This window comes from Ahaetulla prasina, chromosome 3 (genome assembly GCF_028640845.1).
Source record: "Ahaetulla prasina isolate Xishuangbanna chromosome 3, ASM2864084v1, whole genome shotgun sequence".
NCBI lineage: Eukaryota > Metazoa > Chordata > Lepidosauria > Squamata > Colubridae > Ahaetulla > Ahaetulla prasina.
The window spans coordinates 13788338-13808605 of NC_080541.1; the positions used below are offsets into that span (position 1 = coordinate 13788338).

General features: G+C 40.3%; 1 protein-coding gene across 3 annotated transcripts in view; it reads right to left on the bottom strand.

The window, feature by feature from the left end:
- PHF20L1 (PHD finger protein 20 like 1) overlaps window positions 1-20268 on the bottom strand; it is a 66186-nt gene that overhangs the window by 24683 nt on the left and 21235 nt on the right. For 2 of the 3 annotated variants that reach the window (XM_058174535.1, XM_058174537.1), the window contains 4 exons: window positions 15399-15461; window positions 10305-10512; window positions 6362-6487; window positions 3642-3724 (listed from right to left, as the gene is read on the bottom strand). In XM_058174535.1, coding sequence (XP_058030518.1) covers window positions 3642-3724; window positions 6362-6487; window positions 10305-10512; window positions 15399-15461 — 480 coding nt within the window. The remainder of the gene's footprint in view (window positions 1-3641; window positions 3725-6361; window positions 6488-10304; window positions 10513-15398; window positions 15462-20268) is intronic. The other variant, XM_058174536.1, reaches the window with a different exon arrangement.

Below are 20268 nucleotides of genomic sequence, written 5' to 3' on the forward strand. Positions count from 1 at the left end.
AGCAACTTTAGCATTTAAACATTTTTTTCAGAAGGAAAGAAAAATTTCAATTAAGCATTTTAATATTTAAAAAGGGACTCAGCCAAAGACCATCATCCCAATCCAGTGATCTCCTCAGAAGCTGGGGGGATGTGACATATTGTAGGCCTCTTCTGTCAACATCTCCCCCTTCACTTCACAGAGAAATAATGTTCTTGAACATCAGCAGGTGGAAAAGAAAGGAGATTTCTTCCATGTCTGAAGAAAATCCTTCCATCTGCAATTTATACTTTGTGTTGATCTCTGGATCGGGATGTGAAGCCATACACCTCTCTTCATTCTTACTGACTGAACACCGTAATTCTTCCAAACATACTAATTATCTCTTTGACTTGAACAAATTTTGCCATATTTCCGTATCAGGAATTTCTACAATATTTCTTTAAAAGCACAATCAAGCGGTTGCGATTATAAATCTCTGATGTGTTATACAACTTGCTGATTGCTAGATTCAAAATCTTAACATTACATGAGTGATTATTAAAATCCACAAATTCCCACGTATGTAGGTCAGTCTGAATACAAGACATGAAGAGGCTGGCAGGGTCCCTTTAGTTAGTTAATTTGTTTTTAAACTGTCAACTATATTCTGTATTTTAGCACATAATCTGTGTATCACCTACACATGAGCTGTCTTAAGCATCACAAAATTTGGTCAATGAAAAGCAATAACAAAACAAGCGTCATCTTATCAAGTCAGAAAAGCAAAGCATGTTTTTTTTTCAAAATGTAATCCCCCTCCCACATCTGTTTTGTTCAACACAGATAAATGAATTGTCATATCAACATGACCTCAATTTACAAATACCAGCATTTGACATACATGTCTAGAGAGCTATCCCACACAAGACAGTTCAAAACACTTTCATCTAGCAGAGGTAAATATTGTACCAGTAAACATGTCATTAAAGCAATTGGGGAAAATTCAGGAAGCATTTGCCTTTGCATTAAAAACAAAACAAGCAAACTTTCATAATAAGAATCAAATTCGTGATCAAAACCGTGTTCTCCAGGCTGGAACTTTTTGCATCAAAAGATGGATGTTAGGCACGGGTGACTAGATAAACAAGGCAAAGCAGTTCTAGCCATGTGCATGGATTATGCAAAGAAACTGCCCCAATCACAATAGGATTAGTGTTGTGCTTGATAGAGACAGAATGTGGTTCTGGTTCAATGTCCTTGCTAGGTTCAATGTAATGGAAATATGATGTAAAGACTGGTGGAGCAAACATTCCATTCAATTGTCACCCATGCTATTCCCTGGACCGGTTATGTATGTCCACTGAGCATCATTTGTTCATGCGAAACAACTGGAAGACTCTAGAACCACAGCTAAAGCTTGGTAAGAAAATTGCCAGAAATTAATTAGAGCCATAGCTTGTAAATAAATGATTTTATTGTTCATCTTCACGTGTGAAAGACATCACTACAGAAACCATTACTTTCAAAGTTACAAAATTATTTAAAACAAGGTTTTGAAAACTTGTTCTAATAAGGTGCTTAAACCTCTTTTAACAAGGACAAAATTAAACATGAGAAAGAACCTTAATGAAAATTAGTTAATCTAAGCAGATATTGTTCAAAAGTAAACACAAGGCTGGATCCTAACAACACAATTAAGTCACTACTGTACCTGTGACATGTAACCTGAGGGTTTAGGTTTAAGATATTGTAAACCAGAAGGCAGGAAGAGAAATTAACAACCAGAGGAGACAATCTGAATTTCTTTTCATTATGTCTTTTTAACCATCAATGTTTAGCTGTAGGCAGACTGGCAGTATGAAGCCACTAATTCCTTAAAAAATTATTTATGCCTTCGAAAACAAATTTTCAGCCCGGATTTTGGATCCTCCCAGAATAAACCATGATTTGGGCTCTACACACACCGGTATTAACCAAATGTCTTTTCTTTATAACCATCATTTGAAAACCCACTTAAATTATGGTTACAACTTCAGGTTTAAAAATAGAACTAGAGTTTTGTCTAAGTATGTATAATTAAAAGACCTATAACTGATACTTGGATGGAACCATGCCATGGTTGGCTAAAAGCTAAAAAAAATGTTATATCTTTCTGACTTCTCATTAATCAACTATTATTTCTTTCATTCAGACAATGAATTTCTTTCCATTTCAAATTCCATTTTTGTTTCTGTACCAATTTTCTCTATCTTTGGTTATGTTTTCTATCCAGAGTTTCCAAATTCATATTTTATAGGCTGTTAAATCTCTCATGTTAATAACAGTCTACAAGTTAAAGTCCAAGAAGACCAGTCACGTTTAATTTTAATTTTAAAAAAAAAAATTTTTTTTACATTATGTGGCTTACAGAATAAGATCTGCAAAACTCACATTTCAATATTGGTGTGACTTCCTGGGAACCACTCCAATGTACTGAGAATAGCAAACTATCCTCTTAGTACATACACTCAACTCATCTAGCCCCGTTCTTGGAAGTCATAGTTATGCATTAAATGCAAGGCAGGAGAAAATCCAACGGAGCAGAAAAATGAAAGAGAATGCAGGCATCTCCGCTTTAGATGTGAACTAAAACCAAATCCCCAAGAGGTTTTTTTAATGTGTTTCCTTTTTTAATATTTATTTAAAAATCTAGAGCTTAACCCGAGGAGGAGAAGGTGGAGGAGGAGGGTTAGTAATATGGCTCATTGAACAGTTCCATAAACACAAATACGTTCACAACCACCAATTCTTACAACAGAAAGGAAACTTCTCTATGAAGAAGAAGTTCTGGTAGGTGTCAAAACCCCATGTGTGAAAGCACAACTTCAGTTTGCGTCAAGGGTCTTTTAAGTCACTTGTTGGCACTATTTCAGCTATAGTGTAACAGTATGTGGGAAGGGACATCCAGTTTTTCCTTTTGTTTGTTTTGATTCTCGGAATGTTTTGCTAATGAAAATTAAAAATAAATCCCCATGGTGCTTTTTTCAAAAGGCAACCGGACTATTTGCTTTTCGTTGAGAACATTTCATTTCTCATCTGAGAAGCATCTTCTGTCCTTCGTAAACTGAAGGTGCTTCTTGGATGAGAAGAGAAACGTCTTCAAGAAGAAGAAGAAAAAACCCCAAGAGAGTCCAGTTGCCTTTTGGGAAAGAAAAAAAAAAGCACCTTTGGGACAACCATGACCTGGATGACTGAGAATCTCCATAGACCAGGGCTGTCAAACTGCCGGATGCGTCACGCGCTGGCCACGCCCGGTTTAGCGAAGGGAAAAAAAAAGTCCCGATACGTCACATGACACCACCATGACAACGTGAGTTTGACACCCCTGCCATAGACGATTAAAAAGAAAAGTAACCATAAATTAAGACATCCAACTCTCTGACCTAAAAGGCAAATGGCAGAAGTCCAGTCCAGACAGAAACTCAAACTGGGTTCTGGGGTTAGGCACCCTTCAGGAGCGACAGATTTTCTTTCATGACCTTCATTTATGCAGAGGTATATTATATACATACACAGCGTTCTTTAGCGCCCCTCTCGGATTCTGCCTAGCAAGACAATATTCACAATATCACAGATCTGGTATTTCCCATAGTACGTTCCAGAATGGCCCTCGGAAAAGAATCAACTCTACAATTTCATACCTGCTCCAAGACTGGAGCTGCTTCTTTGCGGTCTTCTTTCTTTTCAGCACCATCAGCCCAGACAGCTTTGGATGCCAACAATCCTGCACAAGGAAAAAAAAACAGCACAAAAATAGGACTCTTTTGAAATAACCGCCGTGGCGTCTGGCGAAGGATGATGATCCTACAGGTAGATATGAGTATTTATTCTCAGTACAGGTGGTTCCCCCCTCCCCCTTACCACCATTCGTTGAGTGACTGTTCAAAGTTAGAATAGAATTTTATTGGCCAAGAGTGATTGGACACACAAGGAATTTGTCTTGGTGCATATGCTCTCAGTGTACATAAAAGAAAAGATACGTTCATCAAGGTACAACATTTACAACACAATTGATGGTCAATATATCAATATAAATCATAAGGATTGCCAGCAACAAGTTATAGTCATACAGTCATAAGTGGAGAGAGATTGGTGATGGGAACGATCAGAAGATTAATATGACACAATATTAAGATTAATATTAAAATTAAAATTAAAAATAATAATAATAATAATTAAAAGATTAAGATGACACAACAGTGATTGGTTTCATTCGAGACAATGACGAATCCGCATATAGACAAGAGGTCGAACGACTAGCCTTGTGGTGCAACCAAAACAATCAGGAACTGAACACACTCAAAACCGGAGAAATGGTGGTAGACTTTAGGAGAAACCCTTCCATACTTCCACCTCTCACAATACTAGACAACACAGTATCAACAGTAGAAACCTTCAAATTTCTAGGTTCTATCATATCGCAAGATCTAAAATGGACAGCTAACATCAAAAACATCATTAAAAAGGACAACAAAGAATGTTCTTTCTGCGCCAACTCAGTAAGCTCAAACTGCCCAAGGAGCTGCTGATTCAGTTCTACAGAGGAATTATTGAGTCTGTCATTTGCACCTCTATAACTGTCTGGTTCGGTTCTGCAACCCAACAAGAAAAACACAGACTTCAGAGGATAATTAGAACTGCAGAAAAAATAATTGCTACCAACCTGCCTTCCACTGAGGACCTGTATACTGCACGAATCAAGAAGAGGGCCGTGAAAATATTTACAGACCCTGGACATAAACTGTTTCAACTCCTACCCTCAAAAGCAGCTATTGAGCACTGCACACCAGAACAACTAGACACAAGAACAGTTTTTTCCCGAAGGCCATCACTCTGCTAAACAAATAATTCCATCAACACTGTCAAACTATTTACTGAATCTGCACTACTATTAATCTTCTCATAGTTCCCATCACCAATCTCTTTCCATTTATGACTGTATGACTATAACTTGTTGCTGGCAATCCTTATGATTTATATTGATATATTGACCATCAATTGTGTTGTAAATGTTGTACCTTGATGAACGTATCTTTTCTTTTATGTACACTGAGAGCATATGCACCAAGACAAATTCCTTGTGTGTCCAATCACACTTGGCCAATAAAAATTATATTCTAAAAATTCTATTCTATTCTAATAGTAGTGCAGATTCAGTAAATAGTTTGACAGTGTTGAGGGAATTATTTGTTTAGCAGAGTGATGGCCTTCGGGAAAAAACTGTTCTTGTGTCTAGTTGTTCTGGTGTGCAGTGGTCTATAGCGTCTGGTTACTATAGTGCTGGTTACTACAGCACTGGGGAAAAAAGTGACTTACGACCTTTTCAGACTTATGACTGTTGCAGCAGGCCCCTAGTCACATGATCAAAATTCATACACTTGGCAACTGGCATGTACTTATGATGGTTTTGATTTTTTTCCCCCCTCCTCTTTTGGTTTAATGGAATGTCATGTTTTTACTTTGTTTGCTGCCGAGAGTTTCTAGGACAGGTGGGCAACCATGCAAGTTAGAATAACAACTTGCCAACCACAACAACAAATCTGTCAGATGAGTTGGGCTGAGGAGGAGTGGCTCAGAGCCATCCAGTTGGTTTTTCACGCCTAAGGGGGGACTAGAACTCATGCTCTCCTGGTTTCTAGGTTTAGAGATTTAACCATTAAAGTAAACTGGCTCTTGCTGGATTTATAATGCAAATAGTTACACTGTTTATATTTCTGCTTAAGTAGAGAGTTAACAGAGCAGAATAAGAGAGTTGGAAGGGACCTTGGAGGTCATCTAGTCCAGGGTTGTCAAACTCACGGCCCACAGGGCAGATCCTGCCTGCAGGGTGCTTAGATCTGGCCCACAGGGCCACCCTGGAAACAGCGAAGGACCAGCTCGTAGTGGCTCTACTAGCAAAAACAGAGCTAGGGCAACCACAGAAGCTCTTGCCACAAGTGACATCAACCTGGCCACGCCCAGCCTAGCCATGCCCCATGCCCCCCACAAGGTCAAACACAACCCGGATGCGACCCTCAATGAAATCGAATTTGACATCCCTATTCTAGTCCGACCCCCTGCTCAGGCAGGAAACTCTACACCACTTCAGACAAAGGGTTGTCCAATCTCTTCTTAAAAACTTCCAATGTTGGAGCATCCACAACTTCTGGAGGCAAGTTGTTCCACTGATGAATTGCTCTGACTGTCAGGAAATTTCTCTTTATTTCTAGATTGCTTCTCTCGATTAGTTTCCACCCATTGCTTCTTGTTCTCTCTTCAGGTGCTTGGGAGAAGACTAGACTAGACGTTCTTAGTTCCTAAAACTGTTCAGGCGAGACCCAGATTAAACAACCATCATAGCTGATCTGAAATGAGAACTTACCAGTGATCTTGTTAAGACGAGCCCTCTTGGCTTGAAATGAGTTGCCTAGATTGTTTTTCCTCTTGTGTGCTAATGCATTCTCCGCCTGTACAAAGGCAATCTTTGGGACATCCACCAGAGGAAATCCTACATAAAAGAAGAAGAAATCATATATAAGCACCTCTGGGTAAATACTTACAATATAAAGGTAAAGGTAAAGGTTCCCCTCGCATGTATGTGCTAGTCGTTCCTGACTCTAGGGGCGGTGCTCATCTCCGTTTCAAAGCTGAAGAGCCAGCGCTGTCCGAAGACGTCTCCGTGGTCATGTGGCCAGCATGACTAAACGCCAAAGGTGCACGGAACGCTGTTACCTTCCCACCAAAGGTGGTCCCTATTTTTCTACTTGCATTTTTTACATGCTTTAGAACTGCTAGGTTGGCAGAAGCTGGGACAAGTAACGGGAGGTCACCCCTGTTATGCGGCACTAGGGATTCGAACTGCTGAACTGCCGATCTTTCGATCGACAAGCTCAGCATCTTAGCCACTGAGCCACCGCATCCCTTCACAAATCTCTGGAGATAATTTGATTATTAGGGCTGAGCAACAGATATCATTCTAGGACAGTAAATTCTAGAGAGCTCCGGAATGTTCCATTGTTCTCCCCAGAGCATTCTGAGTCATCTTTTCCAAGGACTATCTGCAATTTCGGATGGTAGCCTGTGAGCGCATGAAGACTGAAGAGCAAGAGCAGTGCGCCCCAATAATCCAACTTTCCAGTGCATGGCAAAACGAAGGGCTCTCTCTTCTAAGTAGGAAACCACCTGTTTTAACAGCCAAAGCTGACAGAAAGTTCCATCTGATCCAGAGGTTTTGTGACTATTCAATGTCAACCTGGGGACCCCATAGAACCTCCAAGTTGCCAACATATTCCTTAAATGTGTCCTCCAAAGCGAGGACATGACATGGGTACATTCTAAAATGACCTGCATGAAGTCAGTGGAAGCCATGAAATCCGGAACTGCACCTTATTAGAACGATCTCATCAAGAACAACCAATTTCTCAGGAGTAAAGCACTGGGGGGTACCCACCCCCCATGGGCCTCTGGTGGCTCAACAAACTAAGCAGTCTGTTATTAAGACAGCTGCTTGCAATTACTGCAAGTTCAAGTCCCACCAGGCCCAAGGTTGACTCAGCCTACCATCCTTTATAAGGTAGGTAAAATGAGGACCCAGATTGTTGGGGGCAATAAAAGTTGATTTTGTATATAATATACAAATGGATGAGACTATTGCTTAACACAATGTAAGCCGTCCTGAGTCTTCGGAGAAGGGCGGGATATAAATTCAAATAAAAAAAAAATCTCATCTCCAAAGCCTCTATCTTCATCTAAGTCTTCTGAAGAGGTACACAAATGCAGCAACATTTCCTATGTTATCTTTGTCACAGTAGCCTTAATTAATGTTCCCCTCCTTGCAGGATAAAAATATGAATACAAGAAGCTCGCCCCAAATTCTTATCTTCGTGCCTACTCGTGTATTAAAGAGAGCGTAGTAGTATTTCACAAAGATAGAATGAAAATCTCCTTATCACATCATGGCTTGAACTTCATACAGATTCATCCAAGCATTTCTCAAAAGCCCAGTTAATTAACATCAGGTGGTATTAGGCAGAACAGATGATGTTTGTGCTTGCAACCTGCTGTTAAACAGCTACAACAAGCATATAAGCAACCACCATTATAGGATCATAGACCAACGTCAATGTGTTTATTTATTAAAACAGGTTGTCCTCGACTTACAACCATTCATTCACTGACTGTTTGAAGTAACAACAGCACTGGGGGGAAAAAGTAATTGATGACCCATTTTCACCCTTATGACCATTGCAGCAGCCTCATGGTCACGTGATTCAAATTTGGACGCTTGGTAACTGGCATATATTGATAAGAGCTGCCCAATCCCGTGTCTGTGTGTCATGTGATCATCATTTGTAACCGTCCCAGCTGGCTTCTGACAAGCAAAGCCAATGGGAGAAGCCAGATTTTCTTACCAACTGAATGATTCAATGAACAAAGCAAGAAAGGATGTAAAATGGGGCAAAACTCATTTAACTGTCTTGCTGAGCAACATAAATTTGGGGTTCAGTTGTGGCCGTAAGTCATGGACTACATGTAATTTATATGCCCACCCAGAGTTGCTTCAACAGTGAGATGGGCAGCTGTGTTGTCTCCTTTGGACGATTCCTCAGATTCTTCCTTGGAGGTCGGTTTAAGGGAGGGTGAGCTCATTCCTGTCACGTCTGAAAAGCTGGGGAGAGTTTGCAGGGATGGACGGTCAGTGAAGAGGAGGAGGAGCTGCCTTCTGTGGGGGATCCGAGTGCACATAGGCAGAGAAAAGTCAAAAGAAACGGAGATCTGCCAGATTACTTGTGCCCTGCCCATCTTGATAAGCTGCACCGGAAAGCTATTTATCACTGCAGGCAGAAGGAGGCATTGCTGTGAACAACATGTTTGATTTCTGTCTGAGTCTGTCTGTTTCTCATGCTTCCTGCTGAACTCTGGAGACTTTGAACTTCTCTTGCCAAGTGAGCTCTTGTGGGTATATTTCAGTTTGGCCTGGTGGATTAGGTTTGTTTGGCGGATTTATTGGTTGGAGCAATTTTCCATGGTTTTTTTTTGGGGGGGGGGGGATTATTGGCCATTGCCTTGTGGCCTCTCCTTGGCCTGCCTGTGGCTGGATTTATTTGCGACAGTTCGGAGCTGGGTGAAGGGAATTGCTGGGGAACATTAATAAACTCTCTAAACCACACTGACGTGTGTGTGAGTAAGTGGGGCAGCACAGCAGCATATACCACATTTTTCGGAGTATAAGACACACTTTTTTTCCCTCCTAAAAGAGGCTGAAAATTTGGGTGCGTCTTATACTCCAAAAGTAACCCCGCGTGGTGCCCAAAATGGCTACCCAGAACAGCTGCTGCTTTCTCTTGCCCCTTCTGTGCTTTGACTGCTTTAGTCACTAGAGCTCCTTCCGAGGATCAGCTGTGCTTTTAAAGCTGTTTTTCAGCCCCAATGCAACCTCAGCGATCTTCCGTGCTTTGCCTGCTTTTCGAATTGCTGCTCCCTCCGATGATCAGCTGTGCTTTAGAAGCTGTTTTTTAGCCCCAACCAGCCCCAACCTCAAAACCAGTGAGTGAATTAATGTGCTGGGACGAGCCAGTTGAATACCTGGTAGGCAGCATTTTTTTCTTCCTATTTTCCTCCCCCAAAACTAAGGTGCGTCTTATACTCTGGTGGTGTTGTGGTCCGCCAGCAGCCTGCCAAGCTGGCAACGAAGTCGGACAGCTATGAAACTGATGTGAGGCCAGGGCCATTGGGGAGTGAGGTGTGGACTCCAGAGCCTCCAGAGACTGATAGTAGTGAGGCAAAGAAACAGGAGGAGCCTGTTCCTAATGCACGCATGAGAAGAGCTGCCAGAAGGCAAGAGCAGCTTGAGCAAAGAGGACAACTCGGGAGTAGGGCCAAGAGATGATTGGCCCTCCCATAAGGCTTAAAACAAACCAGCAAAGGCGTTTGGGTTTCGCCGGAAAACAACTTCGGTAGCTTCGTCTTCTGCTTCGTCTACGTCTTGCATTTATTTCTTTGACTTCTGAACATTTGCCAAGAAAGGCCTTTGGCAGTTTGCCTAATTGGACCAAGGTTTGCGATAGGACTGAGGAATTTGTGTTGGGAGGAATTTGTGTTAATTTAGTTGAACTATGCTGGGAATGAAGTAATTCTCAGCTGTCTGAATAAAGGTTGTTTGGTTTTTTTCACAGACTGAGTTTCCTACTACCTACTTGGGCCTGGGTCACAACAGGTGCGTCTTATACTCCAAAAGATATGGGTAAATGTAATCATTAAACAAATAAATATTTTAAAGGGAAAAGTATAGTTTTTCCCTTAAAAATAAAATATAGTTTATATACCAAATGTCTCGCTGGATGTGGGCTGCTCTTCTTTCTTCTGGACTTTCTGGACAATTGCTGAGGTTGAGGTCTCTTCCTTCTTTGAAGGTACTTTAAACCACTTTCTCTCCTCTTTGTCTTTATTACTGTTAGCACTTGTCCGTGGCTTAACTCCTGCTTTGTTTTTCGCAGCTGCCACTGCAGCGGCTTTGACCAAAGCTATCCAATCCTTTGAAAAGGGGAGAAAACAAAAGGAAACAACCACCTCAAATTAAAATCCACGTATGAAGAAAACTGTTAAAAAGAAAGGTATCATAAAGGGGAAATTGTTCATGCTGAAATATCTCTTTTGAATTTCTACTGTTACTTGCAAATTGATACTTAAATAGATAAATATTTTTATACAAAAAAGAAAGAAAGAAAGAAAAAAGGATTTTGATAACAGGTTAGTTAATCCTGGGTGCCCATGTTTTCATTCTAGGAATTGAATGCTGTTAAAAAGTCTAAAATGTTCTATGTCTCATTTGGGCCATGCTAATTGTCATGTTTTAGACTAAACAGCTCTTGCTGACTTGTTTAGATTTGCCAAATTGATTTCTAGAAAACCACCGAGAGACAGTGTGATCTAGAGAGAAAACAGAACATTGCAGTTTCCTGGAACTTTCCATTTCTATATGATAGCTTTCCATACCCTCATTTATTCGTCTTAACAGTTTAAGGTTTGGCAGCGAAAAGGTTAGTGATAGCATCAAGAGCCTAGAAGGTACTATATAAAACTGTCCAGGAAACCTCCATGTCAGATTTGACTATCTGTGTATCAATCTCAATGGCCTTGTTTTGAATCAGGCGGCATCTAGGTTGAATAAATGAATAAAATTATCTATTTAACCAACCCTTTACTGTCTTGGGCAGAAATCTTCCCCATTTTTTGAAATGGAAATTGTGCCAGCTCTTTGATTCCAAATATTAACAAATATTTTGCTCGCCAAGGTTAACCTTCATGCCAGGAAAAAAATAAAATCTTTTTAAGGCAACTGTATCATCCATACAGTATTAGTATGGATGATACAGTTGCCTTAATAGGATTTTATTTCGTATACCCATATTAGTATACCCATTACTAATTTAACCCAGATTCCTTCGATGTCTTTTAAAGGAAAATGTCCAGAACAAGCAGTTAGCTGTTTTCCATTATTTTGTAAACTTTTATATCCTAAGAAGACTTTGAATTGTCTTAACTGCTTTACAATAGCTACAGAAATCTGAGAATAGCTATTGTAATTAAAAATCAAGTCAGAACTATCCTAATATGAATCAGGCTAGGCTGTGTCTCAGATTCTGCTGTTTCTACACCTATGGCTGTTTAAGGATGAACAGCCCATAATTACAGCACACGTGTCTAATTCACCATAGCTATTTTATACAACAAATGTGGCAAACCCTTTGCCTTATTACTTTTCCTTTTAGTATTAAACTGAGTACGGGCCACACAGTTTATGGATTGTAACTTTAATATAGTTAGACCAGTTGTATAATTGACAGACTGGATTTTATCATAGACTTTAGCGGTTATTTATTATTTTATACTAGAATTTTTAATTGCTTATTTACTGAGTGTTTGCATTTGTTCTGGTCTTCGGTCTCTCTTTAGGACTGTAATAAATTGAACTGGGACACCATTCTGACAAAGATATACTTTAAGGTGATGGAGACAAGTTCTGTGTTTTACCTGTGAATTATAATCTATCTTTTAGGATGTTGATTCTGAAATGATACATAGATAACACCTGCATAGATGTACGTATAACACATAGCTGTCACTCTGACATATATTGGTACATTGTAGAATAAGTCACAAAGTGAACAATAATAATTAAGGACCATGGAAATTATCAGAGATCAACACTGTGGATTTGTCAGATGAACGTTTGGTCAGATTTTCTTAAGAATGCATATTTTACAAAGCATTTTTTTAATAAAAAGTATTCTATTAACTTTGATCAACAGTTACTCTTCAAGTCAGCCTAGAAGGAGATTTTTGAGTATGCTTTCAGAAGCGTTTGTCCTGGTTTGTCCAAAAGCAGAAGTCTTCAAACAATTCATTAGAGTGGGATAAAATGGTAAATGAAGAAAAACGCCATATTTGCAGACAACATGAAATTGAGTGGGACCACTGAGAAGGCAAAAAACACACTTTATGATGATCTTGATGGGCTAGAAAAAGGAGTTGGAATGTAATGAAATGTAATCAAGGACAAATGAAGAACTCTACATAGAGAGGGAAAATATGAATCAAATGCACAATTAGAAGGGGGAGGATACCAGGCTGATGATAACTTTTTGCAGAAAATATTTTGAAAACGTAATTAATCACTAGATGAATAGGAGTCCCTATGATCTGGATGCAAAAAATTTAAAAGCAAAGCTGGCTGCAGTAGTAATATATTACCGTTTCCAAATCATGTAACACAATCACCACCATATTCAAATATTTGGACCAATTCTGGACATTTAAGAAAAAGGATTTAGAGAATCTAGAAGAACAATGCCAGGGCAGGGATGTTAAGTCTTACATGGAGAGACTCAAAAAATTAAGCATTCTCAGACTTGATCAAAGATGACAGAAGCAAAAATGGCAGCAGAACCAGAAGAGGGAACAGAAGACTATAACTTGTTGCTGGCAATCCTTATGATTTATATTGATATATTGACCATCATTTGTGTTGTAAATGTTGTACCTTGATGAAGGTATCTTTTCTTTTATGTACACTGAGAGCATATGCACCAAGACAAATTCCTTGTGTGTCCAATCACACTTGGCCAATAAAAATTCTATTCTATTCATTCTATTCTAAGATCAAGATCTGTTCTCTATCATCCTAGAATATATAGCACAGAATTACAGTATTGGGAAAAAACAAAATTAGGTTCGAGTTGGATGTTAGGAAACCTTTCTGTGATAGTGGAATCAATTACCAAAAGAGGTAAGTTGATAGTGGAATCAGTTATAAAGAGGGGAATGACTTCTCTTTCATTAGAGTGGTACAGTGGCCTAGAGGTGGAGCTCTCGCCTCACAATCGGGCTGTGAGTTCAATCCTAGGTAGAGGCAGATATTTCTCTCTCTGGGCACAATGAGAATATATCTGGTGAACAAAGCTCTGCATTGGCAACAGGAAGGGCATCCGGCCATTGAAACACTCTGCTAGCTCCATTCAGTTGCCCAGACTCCACCCTGCAAGGGATTATGGAATCGTTAAATGATGATGATGAATGACTTTTCTTTCATTGGATGTTTTCAAATACAGGCTGGGGAGACATCTGTCATGGATGCTTTATTCAGAATTCCTATCCTGAGCAAGTTATTGGACTCACTGGCTTAATTGAAAATTTTCAATTATACGATTCTATCATATGTACATTAAAAACCACCCGCATGTAAAGATATGACTGCAGGTTTACATTTGAACTCAAAGTCTGGCAAATCTGCATGCATGAATGAAGAAAATGCATTTTGTCTTCTGTGGTAAAAGCAATGTCAGGCCCAATACAAAATATGTAGATGTATATAGTTGGTCGAAAGATAAAATGGATATTACTAAAGATGCCGGTATCGGAAAGCTGTAAAAATGTAACTAAGTTTTTAAAGATGTAAATGTTGAATAAAAATATTTATTAAAAAAAAAAGATGGCTTCCAGGCCTGACAAGCAATCTTACACAAAGGTTCAGAAAGAAGGAAACTTTTTAATTTCTTCTAAGTTAATGTGCAAAGTTGTGCCTTCCTAGAAGAAATATTCATCAAGCTTGGATGGTTGGTCTACTGAATGTCATCTTCTACTTTCTACTATTATCCCACCTATTTTAATCATACCAGTAGGACAGCATCTTCTGTGTGGATATAAAACTGCAGATTTACATCCAACGAACTACATGGGCTAATTATAGGCTAATTCACTATTGTTAATGTTAGACTCTGTTAAATATTCTAAGTTATTTTTCACTTTGGAGAACTGACGTCAAACGATCCAAACAGTTATCTCATAACTGTCTGAGCTATTGCCCAAACCCTCAACAGATCTGCAACATTTGTTTTCACTGGATAGAATTTATTAGAGCCGTACCTCATAATTTTATAGCGTTAAACATGAGGAAACAAAACTAAAATATCATTCCACCACCTCTTAAGTTCCTAGCTCCACCGATGACTTCTTTAGCAGCAACTACAGGTACTCCTCGATTTACAACTGTCCGTTTAGTGACCGTTCGAAGTTACAACAGCTCTGAGAAAAGTGACTTACGACCATTTTTTCACAACTGTGACTACTGCAGCATCCCCATGGTCATGTGATCAAGTGTCAGAGGTTTGGCAATTGGTTTGGTGGCACAGTGGTTAGAGTGCTGTACTGCAGGCCATTTCTGCTGACTGCCAGCTGACTGCAATTTGGCAGTTCGAATCCCACCAGGCTCAAGGTTGACTCAGCCTTCCATCCTTCAGAGGTGGGTAAAATGAGGACCCAGATTGTTGGGGGCAATAGGCTGACTTTGTAAAACCGCTTAGAGAGGGCTGTAAAGCACTATAAAGCGGTATATAAGTGCTAAAGTGCTATTCATATTTATGATGGTTGCAGTGTCCCAGGGTCACGCAATCAACTTATGTGACTTTCTGACAAGCAAAGTTAGCGGGGAAGCCAGATTCGCCTAGCGAACTGTGTTACTAACTTAACGACTGCAGTGATTCATTTAACAACTGCGGCAAGAAATGTCGTAAAACGGAGCACAGCTCGCTCAACAGTCTCGCTTAGCGACATAAGTTTTTGGGCTCAATTGTGGTCGTAAGTCAAGGACTACCTGTAGAAATTGCTCATGTTCAGATGAGACCATTGTCCACTCTACAGACAGCCCACCTGAAGCATTATTCCCTCTGACGGACTGATGCTCTCACCTTCCACGGCTCTACCACAGTTCTGCCCCTCTCTCTCAGAGCTCTTCCACCTATTGTCACACCTCTTCTGCTGGTCTTGGCCACATCAGGTTTTCGTGGGTTTTTCTCCTCAGCTTCCGCTTCCTGTGTGCCAAGAACCCTCCCTTCTCCTTCCAACAATCCCACAAAACTCACTTCACGTGGCTCGTTATCCGTCACTAATCTCAGCTCCGGTGCTATCTGTTGCCTCTCGCGCGCCTAATCGTATCGAAGATAAAACACAAACATGGAAACAAAAAGACAAGTTATCACAAAATGCCTCTCGGTTGGATGACTCCATTCCACCAGCCTTCCGCAATATCTTGCCCTCCCAAACGCAACCGTTTTAGGGAACGACCACCTGAGAGCTGCAAAACTACAGCGGCCAAAATCACGCTGGTACCATCTTGTCTCTGCTTACAGTCAAGATTTAGTCAGCCAAGTTTAGTAAATAAAGACCACCTCAAGGCTAGAAAGGAGATACATATAAAACAACTGCTCGTCACTACAAATTATGGAACCCACTATAATGTCTAAGGCAGGGGTCTCCAACCTTGGTCCCTTTAAGACTTGTGGACTTCAACTCCCAGAGTCCCTCAGCCAGCAAAGCTGGCTGAGGAACTCTGGGAGGTGAAGTCCACAAGTCTTAAAAGAGCCAAGTTTGCAGACCCCTGGTCTAAGGTAAAGAAGATAAGTATTTGTATCTTATTTTTTACACTGATTTGTGCATAATCTGTATTCATTACACAACACTAAACTGCCTGATCTCTCAGGAGCTCAAATAAAAATATCTACAGATTTTTTTTAAAAAAAAACCTGCATTAAATAAGCATGTGTTGTAAAGACTAAACAATCCTGTGTGCACATGCCACGCACACACATACACTATGTTTCAAAAATAAATTTCTATACCACTCACCATATTCTGCAGGATACAAATGTATCTAGTAGTGGCAAAAGTATATTTGACAGTTAATTAGCATAGTCCATCTAAATGGGGAAAAAATTATATTTCTTCTGAAAAATCTCACACAACATTATGTTCATAGCTCAGGCTAAAATTCAGAGATAAAAGCAACAAGTAGTTTCTTTACAGCATAACAGTTGCTAGATGACAAACTCTGTAGTCTTATTTCTATAATTTTGCAAATGTTAAATATTTTGTTATTTTAGAAAGCCTATAAAATGTCCCATATATCCTTTTCAAGTATATGAATAAGCATTTTTACACTCATATTTTACTCTACAGGTAGTCCTCGACCTGTGACCACAATTCAGCCCAAAATTTCTGTTGTTAAGCGAGACAATTAAGTGAATTTTGTCCCATTTTAAGTCCTTGTTTGCCCACAGTTGTTAAGCGAATCACTGCAGCTGTTAAGTTAGCAAAATGGCTGTCAAGTGAATTCTCCATTGACTTTGTTTGTCAGACGGTCGCAAAAGGTGATCACATGACCCTGAGACACTGCAACGGTCATAAATATGAGTCGGATGCCAAGCATTTGAATTTTGATCATGTGACTATGGGGATGCTGCAACTGTCGGTCACTAGCGTGAAAAATAGTCATAAGTCACTTTTTTTCAGTGCCGCTATAATTTTGAATGGTCACTGAATGAATTGTTGCAATGCAAGGACTGCCTGTATTATATTGTAGAATAGAAAGTTTTATGTGGGATTTTTCAGGTTAAGTGGCCCGTTTTTAGATATTGTTTCCTGAATCACTATATTTTTTTTTCCGTACATTATACGCATTATACATTTTTTTCCTTACATTACATTATGCATGGTGAGTTATGCAGTGGCTATAGAGGTGGAGCTCTCGCCTCACAATCAGGAGGCTGTGAGTTCGATCCTAGGTAGAGGCAGTTATTTCTCTCTCTGGGCACAATGAGAATATATCTGGTGAACAAAACTGTGCACTGGCAACAGGAAGGGCATCCAGCCATTAAACACTCTACTAGCTCCATTCAGTTGGCCAGACTCCATCCCGCAAGGGATTACGGCAGGGGTGTCCAAACTTGGCCCCTTGAAGAGTGGTGGACTTCAACTCCCAGAATTCCCCAGCCAGCATGAGCTATAAATATGAGCAAGTTGCTGGCTGGGGAATTCTGGGAGTTGAAGTCCACCACTCTTCAAAGGGCCAAATTTGGACATCCCTGGATTACGGGGTCGTTAAAAAATTATGATGATGATTACGTTATACATTGTATCAACCTTTTTTAAAACTTGTTTATCAAGTGCAAGTAACCCTTTTTTCACTTTCTTCCCCAGCCGACAACTCAGGCAAGCATGCAATCCTGGTTCATCCTCAATCATCAAAAAAAGGACTTCACTACCTTACAACTAAGCAACTCATTTCATATTTTAAATGATGACGTGCTTGAAGATTGCAAAACTGTGTTATTGATAACTGCATTATCATCAAGAAAATAGTATCTGAGCTTCTGAGACATTTTTAGAATCGTAAATTCATGCCCTTCTGAGTTAACAGAAGATCTTCTCTGAGAACTACTGGCTAAAACAATGGCTACTAAGGGAGTAAAAAATAACCCACCCAACTATAATATTCCTCCTAGGGAGGTGATCTTCCATTTCACATCTTCATGGGTTTGAATTTCTTTCAAAAAGTTACTTTTAGATCAGCTTTGTTTTGACTTTTTTTGTTGCTGCTCTTCCTTTCATACATCTAACCAGGCTAAGAGGATACAGGTAGTCCTCTACTTATAACAGTTTGTTCAGTGACTGATCACAGTTCCAACGGCACCGAAAAAAAGTGAATTATGACTGCTTTTCACACATAAGACCATTGCCGCATCCCCATGGTCTTGTGATCAAAAGTGAGACGCTTGGCAAAGGGACTCATATTTATGACCGTTGCAGTGTCTGGTTTTGTTTTTTTTCATGTTTTGACCTTCTGGTCCACGAAGTCAACGGAAAGCCGGATTCGCTTAACAACCGCGTTACTAATGTAATAACTGCAGCGATTCAACCGAAGCACTGTGGCCAAGAAAGGTCGTAAGATGGGGCAAAACTCACTTAACAAATGTCTCAGTTTACAACAGAGCTGAAGCAAATGTGTCTTCCGAGGAAAAACCAAGGAAGTCCAAGTTGCCTCTTGGTGGCTCAGGCTGGTAAAACAGTCTGTTATAAACACAGCTGCTTGCAATTACTGCAGGTTCAAGTCCCACCAGGCCCAAGGTTGACTCAGCCTTCCATCCTTTATAAGGTAGGTAAAATGAGGACCCAGATTGTTGGGGGGGCAATAAGTTGACTTTGTATATAATATACAAATGGATGAAGACTATTGCTTAACACAGTGTAAGCCGCCCTGAGTCTTCGGAGAAGGGCGGGATATAAATTCAAATTAAAAAAAAAAAAAGCACCTTTGGGACAACCATGACGTGGGTGACGGAGGATCTCCACAGACGCTTTACAACAGAAATTTTGGGCTCACATGCAGTCGTAAGTCGAGGACTACCTGTATTTCCAGCTGGACAGTGTATCAGTGAAGTCCATCGAATACTCTCCTGTTCTCTCCAAACCAGCAACAGATTTAAAAAGGTCCTCAAGCAAGGTTTCAGCAATGACGTCATCAGCCTGGGACGCTGCTTTTCTGACCCCTGACCTGGTCAATGCTGCGTCAGTGGCAGCAGCCCCAAAGATTCCCTCCTTCTGCATCTTTCCTTAGGAGGCAGCCATGGTTCTTTTGGATCCGTGATTTGTGACCACCACTTTAGACTTCCTTAGACTTGTTCCCCTGAATCCAAGGCATTTATTATCACCCGCTGGGCGTGGATTGAAGAAGGAATGTTGTGTGCACAGAGAAACGCAAATGCACAGAGCACATATACAACTCTTCAGTTCATGAATTTTATCCCAGGAATTTATCCAAAGGACCTAAATAAACCTTACAACATTCTGAAAAATCATAGTATCTTGCTAAAAATAAATTTAAAGATTTGGAGGTGGCTTCTCAAAGGAGTATTTGAACAATATTGCGAGAAACCAGGAAAAATTCTAATAATTATGCACTGGAGATAAATCCCTTGTATGTCCAATCACACTTGGCTAATAAAGAAAATTCTAATTCTATCCTATCCCTACTCTACTCTGAATATTTTTCAGGGTAAATAGCTGTACTTTATCTCTTGACAGAGTTTAAAATAATCTTATGGAAATCAGAGTTCATTTCAGCACTCGTATGACACCATGCCATAAATCTTAAGAACACAATAAACTCTGCAAAGAAATAAAGCTGGAAGTACTAAGCCTTCAGGTATTTTCTTTTAAAAAGCATGTGATAAAACCTACCACCTCCTGGAGATTTCTTCTGCGCTACATGCAAAGGCTTATCATGTAGCACAGGGATCCCCAAGCCCTGGTCGGTGGACCAGCACTGGTCCATGGCATGTCAGAAACCAGGCCCCACAAACAAGCAAAGCCCCATCCGCGGGATGCAGGCAGCACGTGAAACCACGCCCTCACCGGTCCGCAGAAAAACTTCCCTCCACGGAACCGGATCCTGGTGCCCAAAAGGTTGGGGGCCACTGATATAGCAGGAGGTCATTTGTTTTTTATAGAAGACATGAGTACATTTGCAAAATCAGGAGCCACAAGTAACCTACAAAGAAGTTTCTCAGAAACTTTTCTAAGAAAGTTAGTATTTCACACACCATGTAAATTAACAATAGCAAGTTTTCCATTTAAAGATATCATCTACTGTGTTTCCCTGAAAATAAAACCGTCTTACATTTTTTGAACCCTGAAATAAGCGCTCATTCGCTCAAAAGCCCAATTGTGCGCTTCCACAGAGAGGGCCTCCTTCGGATATCATCGGCCAAACAATGTCGGCCGACATTCCCCTGGCGACCTCCAGGGGAAGGGCCTTCTCTGTGGGGGCCCCTGCCCTCTGGAACGAGCTGCCTCCGGGGCTTCGTCAACTCCCCGACCTCCGGACCTTTCACCGCGAGCTGAAGACGCTTTTGTTTCAGCATGCAAGGCTAGCTTAAACATAGTTTTAATTGGGGG